Source organism: Oncorhynchus gorbuscha, linkage group LG22 (assembly GCF_021184085.1).
Source record: "Oncorhynchus gorbuscha isolate QuinsamMale2020 ecotype Even-year linkage group LG22, OgorEven_v1.0, whole genome shotgun sequence".
In the NCBI taxonomy this organism is placed as follows: Eukaryota; Metazoa; Chordata; class Actinopteri; order Salmoniformes; family Salmonidae; genus Oncorhynchus; species Oncorhynchus gorbuscha.
The window spans coordinates 14641870-14654972 of NC_060194.1; the positions used below are offsets into that span (position 1 = coordinate 14641870).

Sequence of the window (13103 nt, forward strand, 5' to 3'; positions counted from 1 at the left end):
CACACATGTGTTCCCGACGGAGACCGGGGTCTAATCCCTGCGTTGAAACCTCCCATTTTATCTCCCCTAATCATGTATATGGCCTTGTAATTTACATTTTTTCTGAATTTAATAAAAAATATATGGGATCCAAAAGGTTCACTGGAAATGATTGTTGTACAGACCTTTCCACAATAGAGGTTGGTCCCAGTGCAGGACGACATGTTTGACTAAATGTTCACAGGAAAGTATTGTCGTACAGACTATTCCGCGATATCCCATTGACTAGTGGCGCCACTGCTAGTGGTACCTATGTCATCTCAGGAAGACTTTCTGGCTAACAGATACACACACAAACACACACTAGTTTGGCACGTGGTGGGTGGCCCTCTGCCCGGTGCTTGCATGGGCGACTTGGCCCGTCCTTATATCCACAGCGGCGTGACAGACGTCTTCCTCTCAATCCAAAACACACACCGTCTGCCAGATGCACATTTTTATCCCCACGTAAATGAATAGCTTATTCTGTTTGTAATATGAATCGTACAAAAAGACATGATATAGTGACACGTGGGCCAAAGCAATCAGTGTAAAATCCCTCAGCGCAAAGCATAGGGCCACAACAATCACAGGCAACCAGTGACCGACATGGGAAAAGCCCATTTCATGAGAGGCACTGGCGCATCTCAAAGGGATTCTGGAAGAACCCCTGACACAGGATAAACAAATACCGGAAACCACAACCTGTCATCTGGGCTCTTTCCCCCCACAACCCCAGGTTGTAAAAAAGAACGATTTCAACACCCGGCCTATGGAAGTTAATGCACGCAGACCGTCACAATAAAAGGCAGTAGAACTACATGTTCAACATAGAACACAGTAGACGGCCAATGGTGGCGAGCGCGAGGAGTCAGTCACGCTGGATTAAGTGTTAGCGTTGCATGTTAGCGCTCTCTCCATCTTAGCTAAGCCGCTTTCGCTCTCTAGAGCTAACCGTCACGATGAGCAGCTCGGCCTTTTTGACGGCGTGTGTAGGCAGGGCTCTCAAACCGTGGCTCTGGATGTGGAGTAGAACAGAGGCAGACACACATCCTCCTACTCCTCCGGTGGGGAGGATGGCTGGGCTCTGTTCTCCTCGAGTTATGCAACATGTACCAGAATGTGGCAAGATCTCGCCGGTACTTAAGAGTCTTATTGAAGAGAGGCTGAGTTGTGTCCTTTTATTTTACAGACCCGTGAAATGTCACCCTTTGTTATGCCTTTTGCATCTCGGGCCTCATTGGGTTATTCCTCTTCAAGGTTTGAGTGCCAGTACCCTTTTAACTCTATAGATACGTTTTATCCTAAGCGCCAGCCGCCATTCATTCTAGCCTGAACGGAAACCAGGCTTCCTAGTACAAATATAAACACACATATACTGTCACTGTAGATTCTCTCTCTCTCTCTCTCTCTCTCTCTCTCTCTCTCTCTCTCTCTCTCTCTCTCTCTCTCTCTCTCTCTCTCTCTCTCTCTCTCTCTCTCTCTCTCTCTCTCTCTCTCTCCTCTCTCTCATAGACTGAGAATAAATACATTGGTCACTGAACACAACAATAGGTACTACACTTGATCAGCAACTAATTCTGATTGCTATCTTATTAACAGAGGAAAAAACCAACCACTCTGGCTACATATCTTTTCAGTAAGCTCTTTCCCAGTCAGCTAGAGTATTTACGATAATGCTTTCACCTATCCAATCGTAATCGGCTCAATAGCCACAAGGGCATGGTGTGTAGGAGACACGGAGAGAAAGCAGTTGGAACACAGCCATAAACTTCAGCCTACACAGTCACATGCATTCTAAATCACACCCACAAAGATAGTGATGCTACTTTATTTTTATTTCTCATTCTACCTCTCCCCCCCCCCTCTCTCTCTCTCTCTCTTTCTCTCAGTCACGCATGCACTCACACGCACATCCTCTCCTTGTTCCTGTCCCTCATCATGTCGTACTACTCTGGAGAGAAAAGCCAGGAGGTTGAAAGGCGTGACGCAGTAAAGATGAAGGTGACAGAGGAGCTATTGACATGCACAGCAGCAGCCCTCGTCATCACAGACACACAAAGTGACCATTCATTACCAGCAGAGGGGGCTGTTTTTTTTTACATTGGCAGAAGAGCAGTGCCGTCACCCACGAGGCCATGGCACAGGATTGGTCATCGGTCATCATACTGTGTCATAAGCGTCAAATTTACCCATCTCTCTCATTTAGAGGCTGATAGGATGCACCAGTAACAACAGAACCTCTCTTCAAATGTGTTCTGTGTTCAATAGGGCAGAGCGGTCAGGTCAGGTCAGGTTATGGTCAGGTCAGGTCAGGTTATGGTCAGGTTATGGTCAGGTCAGGTCAGGTTATGGTCAGGTCAGGTCAGGTTATGATCAGGTCAGGTTATGGTCAGGTCAGGTCAGGTTATGGTCAGGTCAGGTCAGGTTATGGTCAGGTCAGGTTATGGTCAGGTCAGGTTATGGTCAGGTCAGGTCAGGCTATGGTCAGGTTATGGTCAGGTCAGGTCAGGTTATGGTCAGGTCAGGTCAGGTTATGGTCAGGTCAGGTCAGGTTATGGTCAGGTCAGGTTATGGTCAGGTCAGGTCAGGCTATGGTCAGGTTATGGTCAGGTCAGGTCAGGCTATGGTCAGGTCAGGTCAGGCTATGGTCAGGTTATGGTCAGGTCAGGCTATGGTCAGGTCAGGTCAGTTCAGGTCAGGTCAGGTTATGGTCAGGTCAGGTTATGGTCAGGTCAGGTTATGGTCAGGTCAGGTCAGGCTATGGTCAGATCAGGTTATGGTCAGGTCAGGTCAGGTCAGGTTATGGTCAGGTCAGGTCAGGCTATGGTCAGGTTATGGTCAGGTCAGGTCAGGCTATGGTCAGGTCAGGTCAGGTTATGGTCAGGTCAGGTCAGGTCAGGTCAGGTCAGGTCAGGTCAGGTCAGGCTATGGTCAGGTTATGGTCAGGTCAGGTCAGGCTATGGTCAGGTCAGGTCAGGTTATGGTCAGGTCAGGTCAGGTCAGGTCAGGTCAGGTCAGGTCAGGTCAGGTCAGGTCAAGGTTATGGTCAGGTCAGGTCAGGTCAGGTCAGGTTATGGTCAGGTCAGGTTATGGTCAGGTTATGGTCAGGTCAGGTCAGGTCAGGTCAGGTTATGGTCAGGTCAGGTCAGGCTATGGTCAGGTTATGGTCAGGCTATGGTCAGGTCAGGTTATGGTCAGTTCAGGTCAGGTCAGGTCAGGTCAGGTCAGGTCAGGTCAGGTCAGGTCAGGTCAGGTTATGGTCAGGTCAGGTTATGGTCTGGGTTATCTCTTGTGGAAAGACTGGATGAACATAGATGGTACCGCAGATCTGTCATGATATAGCGAGTTGCGTGAGATCACAAGCAACATTCGTTTCGGTACTTGGGTTTTCCGTCACTGGTTATTTGGACAAATCACGAGTTCGCAGGTGTTATCATCTTTCGAATTTAAGAAGGGGAGGGGACATTTGGCCCATAGACATGTCCGTAACTTGCAAAGAGAGAGGGTGGAGCTCTTCGTTCTGGTTCCGATCCCCGTTCTCTCTCTTCTCTTAATTAAAACATATGGACCCAGAACTTTTTCGAGCATCTGACCAATTACGCAAGACTTTAGTTCTGGGTTAACTGAGATTGTGGTCAGTGAGGTGGTTAGTGCAGCGTAGGATGATGCTGTCAATTCAGTGGTTGTGGTGCAGTCATAGGAGCACAGTACTCGCTCACTCTGATACTTGGCACTGTAGTCTTTCTGTGGTCATTACACAGGTCAGTAAATATGAGTGGTCATGTTGAGTTCATTACACAGGTCAGTAAATATGAGTGGTCATGTTACCGTCAGTCAGTCACTCACCATGACACTTAGCGCAAGGGTCTTTCTCATACTCCAGCAGCTCTGCCGACCGACTGCGAACACTGGTGACCCTCCGCAGCCCCCCGCCATCACGCAGGCGGGCCGCCTCCTCCTTGGCGTACACACCGAGCTCCTGTGTGTAACGCCCATACATCTACATGAGAGGGGGGAGGGAGAGGGGCAGGAAGGGAAGAGAAAGAGAATATTAGATCATTTTTAAGTATTCTTTATGACCCTCAGCTTACACAACCAGCTTCTGAGTTCTGCTTAATATAATACATTAATCACACATGGGAGAGAGAGAGGATGACAGAGGGATGAGAAGGGGGAGGGCAAGAGAGAATTAGGGAGGGAGAGATGGAAGGGGAAGGAAGGAGAAATAGTGGCTGCATTTCAATAGTCTTAAGGACTAGCTAAAAGGTGTCCCTGATATAGATTTTTGGTGAAAATGAAGGAGGGGACAAGAAGAGGAAGCATCTTCAGACTATTGAGAAGGCCCCAAAGAGGTAGTGCAACCCATTATTCAAGTACTCAAATGATCCCTTTGATAGGCACAAGCTCATGGTATTGCCCAATCCCTAGAGGCTGATGAGCAGTCAAGAAAATGAGAATATTTGATCATTTTTCAGTGCCTAAGTCCTTTTGAAACGTATACATTAAACACAGTGGAGGCTGCTGAGGGGAGGACGGCTGATATTAATGGCTGGAGCGGAATCAATGGAACGGCATCAAACACATGGAAACCATTTGTCTGATGTATTTTGATACCATTCCACTTATGCCGCTCCAGCCAATACCATGAGCCTGTTCGCCCCCAATTAAGGTGCCACCAACCTCCTGTGATTAAACACCGGAGAGAGAGATGGAGAGAAGTAGGGGGGACAAGAAAAAGGCGAGAGAGAGAAAGAGAGAAAGTGAAGGAGACTAATAGAGGATGTATCTCAATAGTCAAAAATGGTGTCCTCCTTCCTCCGTTTGTGCTGAGAAGACTGGTGAAAGGACATATTTGAATATTGGTTATTTTGTAGCCTATATTGTCAGATCAGTGAAAATGACAGAAGAAGAGGAAGCAACTTTCGACTACTGAGATGGATCCAGACAATTGATCAATTTCACAGCATTTAAATTGGCCAATTTGATAGACACAATCCCTAGGTAATGATCCCTCCCTAGAGCCAAATGAGCCGTCAATGAGCTGCACCTGCCAGGCCCTGACTGATTAACTACCCAGGGCTGGCGACGGCTTGACTCTTAACGAGGAGGGGCTCCCGCCAAACCAACACAATCAATCAGGGGTATATTCAATACTCCGATTCCTTTGCAGAACTTTTCTTAAACAGAAGCAAACTGAATAAAATGGGGCGGACCTACCTGAATTTGACCAATAGAAACTCTTCTTTTGCTCTGTTTGTTGGCGTTTGGTTCTTAAATGGTAAACGGTTTCCGTAATGAATACATCTCAGGCATAAAACCCTCAGCAAGCCACAGAAGTACAGTGGAGTCAGTCCAATATTGTACAACAATGGCAGGGTGGGTTGAAGTTGCTATAGTGGTCGTGTGCTGCACCAATGTACTTGGTGCACTAATGTGGGAAATGGGTCCACAGCATCTGCCTAGACCTGTAACTTATGCTGCGCAGCCTCAGCAGGTCATCCGGAGGTCAGTGGCTTCCACTCCTATAGAGAAATGCCAAGTGAAGGAGGAAGAGAGGATTTCTTGTGGAACCCCTGCGATTACTATTGCTCAATGTGACGCGATCAACTGCTGCTTTGATGGGTGGCGGTGCTACTATGGGAAAGCAGGTGAGTCAACTACTGCAGTTTAGGTTTTTCTTAATGTATTTTTAAAAATATTTGTCTAATTGTACTTCTCCCTGCCAAGCTCTAACTTGTAAGACTCATTTATGGAGTGTTAGTGTATTCTCTGTGTCATCTCCTTCCCCAGTGACTGTTCAGTGTAGCAGAGATGGTCAGTTTGTGGTGGTGGTGGCCAGGGATTCCACTCGGCCCAACCTGGACCTTGATTCCATTAGTCTGCTTGGTGGGCAGGATTCCCCCCTGTAATCCTGTTGGCACCACTACAGTCTTTGCTGTATACCAGTTCCCTGTCACTGCATGTGGCACCACTCTGATGGTGGGTAGCTGTCTTAATGTGCCATGCACTTTGACTCTATGAATCCAATCCATTGTAGCTTCCACGGGGGGGGGGGTATAATCATATCTCGGTCTGAAACACTGCTGGGGTTCTACTCTCCCTGGTAGTTAACTGGCTAATTATGTAATTACCCAGTGTGCCTCATCTAATGTGAGGATAAAAATGAACAACTGTTGCTCTTCATTTAAAGCCTGGCTGTTATATACCCATTGGTGTACACCAACTAAATTTGTTTTGTACCTTTTTTCAGGAGGACAGTGGCTATGTGGTCTATGAGAACAGCATGACATCTTCCTTTGATGTGGGGATTGGACCTCGTGGCTCAATCACCAGAGACAGCCATTTTGAGTGGGTCTTCTCCACCCGAGGCTCAATTAAATGCTCCAATTTTTTTTCTTCTTTTGACATCTCTAAGATATTTCAAGGGGACTAATTTAACTAAAGGAGCTGATGCTAACTGGTATCCAATTTGACGCTCGACTTGCCGTACCCAGCAAATGCTAGCTAGCCCAATCAATGTTGAGAAACCCAATACTGGTGGTCCTAATGTACATTCTGTAACAGTAGGAATGTTTTTCTCCTAGGCTGCGGTTCCAGTGTAAGTACTCTGACACGGCAGTGGAGGTACTGATTGTTGAGGTGAACACTGTTGCTCCACCTGCTCCGGTTGCTGTTCCTGGCCCCATCAGCGTGGGGCTGCGACTGGCCAGAGGACAATGTTACAACGAGGGATGTGTGGAAGGTGAGTTGGCGAAACGGTTGTGGAAACGGAATAATACAATTATTTCATTAATGGCTTGTAGTTGTGTCTGAGGGGAAATGGCTTTGTGGCATAACATGCCTGGTTCCTTAACTTATCGTCTATCAAGACTTTCAAATGTGTTGCTTCCTGGGTGGAACCATGTCTGTTCCAACATTATTGGGGGAGGGGTGGTGTAAGCTGGCCAGCACCGTTCTGAAATGTTAACACTTTGAGTGTTTGAATTCTAACCTCTGTCTCCACAGATGTGGAAGCCTACACCTCCTACTACAGTGAGGCAGACTACCCAGTTGTCAAGGTCCTAAAGGAGCCGGTTTATGTTGAGGTTAACATCGAGAGGAGGACTGACTCTAACCTGGTCCTGAATTTGGAGCACTGCTGGGCCACCTCCACCCCCAGTCCTCTAAGCCTGCCCAAGTGGGACCTCCTGGTTGATGGGTAACTGGAGAACGAAGATGGTTGCCTTGCTGCTTTTTTTTCTCCATGTATTGTGCCTTTCTGACTTTAATTTTAAATCTGTGCTTTACATGTCAACTAACTGGGGCTCTTCCAACCAGAATGTTAACTTAGGAACTTTAGGATGATCCTAGAGTTGTACAAACAATTACTTTCCCCCCCCCCTCCAGGTGTCCATCTCAGGATGACCGCTACCTGACCTCTGTGATCCCAGTGTCTGGCGTCGTGTTCCCCACCCACTACAAACGCTTTATGGTCAAGATGTTCTCTTTTGTGGATGCGCACACCTTAGCCCCTCTGAAGGACAGGGTACTGCATCTTTACTTTACTACAGCAGGAGTGTTTCAAACAAGGCCTCGTGGTCTGCTGGGCTCTTCTCCCTGATGGTTGACTGATTGGCCAGGAAGTCCACTCCACTACTGTCCAAGTCACTAGTTGAAAGCCAGCGGTGCTGTTGACGGCTTTTTAATGGCTTGCATAATTGTCGCTATTTGGGGCTGTCTAGCAGTTAAGGGTGTTGGGCCAGTAACTGAGAGGTTGCTGGTTCGACTCGTTGAGTAGGTGAGATCTGTGCCCTTAAGCAAGCTGCTTAACCTTAATTTCTCCTTTAAGTCACTTTGGATAAGAGTGTCTGCTAAATGATGTATATGTATGTATATGCCATTTAGCAGACGCTTTTATCCAAAGCGACTTACAGTCATGTGTGCATACATTCTACGTATGGGTGGTCCCGGAAACCGAACCCACTACCCTGGCGTTACAAGCGCCATGCTCTACCAACTGAGCTACAGAAAGCAAGCTAAAGGTTTGCTTTCCATCTGCAGGATGACATTCATCATCAGTCTTTCCCTGGAGGCAGAACTGAGCATTTTGCACTAGATGGGATGGCTGTTAAGTCAAAATTGGTCGTTGTAGAGATTCCTAAACAAATTGGCTGTAAAGGTCAGGTTTGACTCTGTTCCAGCTAGTGACCACTCTGCAGCGCTGCCTCTAGTACATGAATCATCCCAATTAATGTCAACATTCCTTCCATCCAGGTATTCATTCACTGTAGTACAGAGGTGTGCTACGCTACTGGAAACTACTCCTGTCAACAGAGCTGCAACAGGCAAAGTAAGTGGCTTAAAAAAAATAAAAAATAATCTAGGGATAGATTTAAATTTGATCATCTAGCTTTAGTTATTTTTAAGTGGTGGCCATCAATCCTAGTCCTATAGCACTATGGGGTTTACATTTGCACAAACATCAATACATCCTAACTTTAATTTGACCAGGGTTTGAAAGTAGCTGGAAATACTCAACTGTTTTGCATTAGTTGGATTTAGTGCTTGAAGCATTATGACCTAATCTTCTGTTCCTCCAGGGAGAGATGTGGCAGTGTCTTTGTATGGAGAGACTTCTGTGGTGTCCAGTGGCGAGCTGATTCTGACCAGAACCACCTGCCAGGCCTGAGAAATACTTCTGATCCACCTCTGCTTGGGATGAGGGCCTGACTACGACCTAGTAGCAGATACAAGATGCCTATTCACTTGTTATCCACTAGCTTGCTAAATAAAAATATTGATTTTCAATATGCCTGTTGATGTGTTGACTACTGGAGGAGTGATATTGCGTTCAACATTTTGGGCACATGGTGGTTCTGATTTCTGCCAATCACCTTAGATCCTTGTTTGGTTGTAGAGTTATGTTAAGCCATGCAGGGTCACTATAGCAACGCATTGGCTTAAAATTTCTGAAGGGTTGTCCCATGTTTGATTTCTTTTTAAAAACTGTATACTTGAATACTGGCAGTTGGAGCCTTTCAAGGTAAGTGTAATTGGTCACGTGCCTTGACTACTTGAGGAATTAATTCCAAGCTAATGAATCAAATGTAAATCGGTGGTTCTGGAAACAGTTTCTGGAAGGTAGCTTCACACAAGCTGCACTGCGTCTTGTCTGTAGATTGGCATAAGACTGAGCCAGAACAAGCAGAAGTAATAAGCTGCTGGAACGGTGCTTGTATTGGAAATGCCTCTAATGTGGCCATGTAGAGGAATGACATTTGTCTCGCAGATGTGAAAGTGGCACATGTTTCCAGGCGACTGCTTGGAGGCAGCGTGTCTCTAATGAAAGTTAACTGTCATGTCTGCCAAGTTCTAGGGAGTGTGATCCTATAAAGTGTGACATTCGGGTGATGTCTATGGCGGGGAGCCTGTGCCAGCTGAGGACTATTTCCCCATTTACCAACCTGTACGTCTGGCTTTTACACAGGCCTGCACCCACCACTGAATACACTCATCTAGTGGCACAAGGGTCATCCTTTCAATTTCCTGGTTAAAATGTCCTTGGTAATCAAACATTTAGAGACATGCTCTCTGTACATACCAGTTTATAGGGTCAGTGCAGTGCCTTTCATCTATTCTCCATCTCTGCTCTGTCCCCTTTTGTCTAAATACAGTGGTGTGAGAAGCCAGAGACGCATTGAGATGAGCATCACGCCTCCAGACATGTTCTGCTCTCTACTTTCCCGCTCTCTTCAGCTTCCAGCACTTACCTTTTTTCCCTCTATTTCCCCTCTCCCACTCATTGAGATGGGCATCACGATTCCTCCAGACTTGCTCTTTCCGCTTGCTTGAGCAGGTGAGGCACAGAAGGAAAGCTGCACAGCTGTGGCTTCTGTCTTGACAGAGGGATGTCCAATAGCCCACCTCCCATCACTTTACAGCCCATCAGCCTCTCCCTGTTCTACCCATTTAACTAGGGCAACTCCACATATGACACTGCAACACATGGAACCACTACGCCCCAGCTCAACACTACTGTGTAGGCAGCCAGCTACATCCTGACAAAATGCACACACTGGCAGTACACTGGCTGATGTTAGTGGAAACACACCTGGTATGTACAGTACCAGTCAAAAGTTTGGAGACAGCTACTTATTCCAGGGTTTTTCTAAAATTTTTTACTATTTGCTACATTGGTGGAATAAAATGGAAGACAAAACTAAGAAGTAACACATGGAATCATGTAAGCAAAAAAGTGTTAGAACAAATCAAAATATATTTTATATTTGAGATGCTTCAAAGTAGCCACCCTTTGCTTTGACCGCTTTGCACAGTCTGTGTAGAAAATAGTAAAAAATAAAAACCCTGGAATGAGTAGCTGTGTCAACTTTTGACTGGTGCTGTATTTGAATAAATGTGTAGGCTAAATGATAATGAACGCAATCACGTGCAGGAGAACCCCACCCAACACACACACACACAGTGGTAATAATGCTGCCTGTTAGTGGCCTCGTCCTGGGCTTGTGAGAAACCAATCACACACCATCTGGCATGTGCGGTCCCCTGGTGTAGCAGCAGGTGGACTGAAGGACTGTGTGTTAAATGAGCTGTGGTCACCACTATGGTTACCGAAGATATTCCCTGCAACATTGTCAACAGATGAAAAAGCAACAATGACAATAGCAACTTAAACAAGATGACTGACAACACCACAGGAGGGTTTCCTCTACTGCTACTTACAACTAGGCCAGTGTTTTACAAACCGGGGTCCGTGGACCACCCCGTAGGGGTACTACCGGGGTCCGTGGACCACCCCATAGGGGTACTACCGGGGTCCGTGGACCACCCCGTAGGGGTACTACTGGGGTCCGGGGACCACCCCATAGGGGTACTACCGGGTCCGTGGACCACCCCGTAGGGGTACTACCGGGTCCGTGGACCACCCCGTAGGGGTACTACTGGGGTCCGGGGACCACCCCGTAGGGGTACTACCGGGTCCGTGGACCACCCCGTAGGGGTACTACCGGGGTCTGTGGACCACCCCGTAGGGGTACTACTGGGGTCTGTGGACCACCCCGTAGGGGTACTACCGGGTCCGTGGACCACACCGTAGGGGTACTACCGGGTCCGTGGACCACCCTTTGGGGTACTACCTGTGGTCCAAATTAAAAATGTTTAAAAAAAATGTTTGACATTTTTTTCCCAAAAATAATAACAGTTGGGAGTATTAATGTATTATAAGCAATGTTACATTACTTTTAACAATGCTAATTGTTTGTGCTAATAGGCCTTTCATTTGTTCCCTGCTCAAAGTAACGACATTTGATCGCCAAGATAAACTGTATATTATTTTTGGGATAGAGCTAGAGCTTTTGATGGTGATTTGCTGGTCCCAGGAACGGAAAAGGTTGTGAACCGCTGGTTGTGCACACCTGGTTCAACTCCTCAACTACTCATCAGGCTGCTTTGATCAGATTACAGTACTTATCTACCTCTTGCTCAAGTTGAATCAGGAGTGTCAGAACTGGGCTTGAACAAAAACCCTGCGCGCACCAAGAGTGCCCGTATTGCGTCAAAGAACAGTAACGGCACTAAAATCTCATTTCACAATCTGCTCTAGTATTATGATTAAAACACACACCTGCATATTACAAAGTACTGAAACTCTGAGCGGTGATAGAGCAGCTTATCCAAAACCCCCAGGGCTCATGGGACAGGCTTGGGAAATTGAATTAGCTGGGAACGTGAGACTTCATCTGTCTGAAGATCTGCATTAATATACAGTAGGTCGGTCATGGAGGCTGGTGTTGGTGGAGTAGTTACCTATGCACACCATCATATCAAGAACACACGTTCACAAGCGACCCCCAAAAACAAAAACACAACCTCATAGAATTACCTAAGGCATTTGACCTCTAACCTATGTGGTGTGCCAGAAATGGCCATTCCAGTCATTTCAGGAATCAATGCCCTGTATCAAATTTAACTGACACTCAGTCAAACTGAAACGTATCGTTTAAACATGCTGATTTTGCAATACACTATCCTACATGTCCAAAGAGATTGTACCGTTCTTTGTCCCTCCTTCACACCTGCAGTATTTCATCATCAACATCAGAGAGAGAGAGAGAGAGAGAGAGAGAGAGAGAGAGAGAGAGAGAGAGAGAGAGAGAGAGAGAGAGAGAGAGAGAGAGAGAGAGAGAGAGAGAGAGAGAGAGAGAGAGAGAGAGAGAGAGAGAGAGAGAGAGAGAGAGAGAGAGAGAGAGAGAGAGAGAGAGAGAGAGAGAGAGAGAGAGGAGCGAAAGAGAAGAGAGAGAGAGAGAGAGAGAGAGAGAGAAGGTAGCTTTATTCTGTCAGAAGCTAAAGTGGAACCGAGCCCACCTCTGTGTGTGTGCAGAGACAGGAATGCTGACTATGACAAGCTACATCCCTGTGAAGAGCAAAATAGTCTCTGTGTGTGTTGTGTGTGTGTGACATGGATTTAGAGGCGTTTCTCTCTAGGGCACATCTTCTGCTAACGCTCTAATCACATGCAAGAGTGCAATCACACACACACACACCTTGCACATACTTGCTCTTTGTCATACACCTATTCATGTACACACACACACCTTGCACACACAAACACAAACTTGCACGCACACACACACACACACACACACACACACACACACACACACACACACACACACACACACACACACACACACACACACACACACACACACACACACACACACACACACACACACACACACACACACACACGGTGTGGGGATGGATCATATTTGGTTGCATCTGCAGTTCTCCATGGGCTGCTTTTCCTGTTCAGGTTGATCATGACTTTGATCTGTGCAGCAGCCAAATCATCCTGAACCCCCGCTGGCCATAAGGACATGAGCCTGCTGTGTCTAACATCTGTTCTGACAGAGGCTTAGCACCCCCCCACACACACACACACGCACAGTCATGCACATACACACACACTCTGAAGGAGGAGACATCAGTTGGAATGTTATAATACTTAAAGACACCCAAACACCTTCTGTCTAACCATCCCTCTATGCATTCATCCCATGAGTCATACCGGAGGAATACGGTGG

General features: G+C 46.7%; 2 protein-coding genes across 2 annotated transcripts in view; one reads left to right on the forward strand and one right to left on the reverse strand.

The window, feature by feature from the left end:
* The window catches only part of LOC124009557 (chloride channel protein 2-like), a 66027-nt gene that overhangs the window by 32907 nt on the left and 20017 nt on the right, over positions 1-13103 (reverse strand). The window contains 1 exon segment of the mRNA XM_046321448.1: positions 3868-4021. Within this exon segment, the coding sequence (XP_046177404.1) occupies positions 3868-4021 (154 nt within the window).
* On the forward strand, positions 5237-8808 carry LOC124009556 (zona pellucida sperm-binding protein 4-like). Its single transcript, XM_046321447.1, is given in 9 exon segments — positions 5237-5669; positions 5812-5918; positions 5920-6000; positions 6272-6369; positions 6606-6763; positions 7027-7219; positions 7408-7546; positions 8275-8350; positions 8601-8808. Coding segments are annotated over 9 exon segments (1314 nt in total). The 5' UTR covers positions 5237-5296; the 3' UTR covers positions 8690-8808.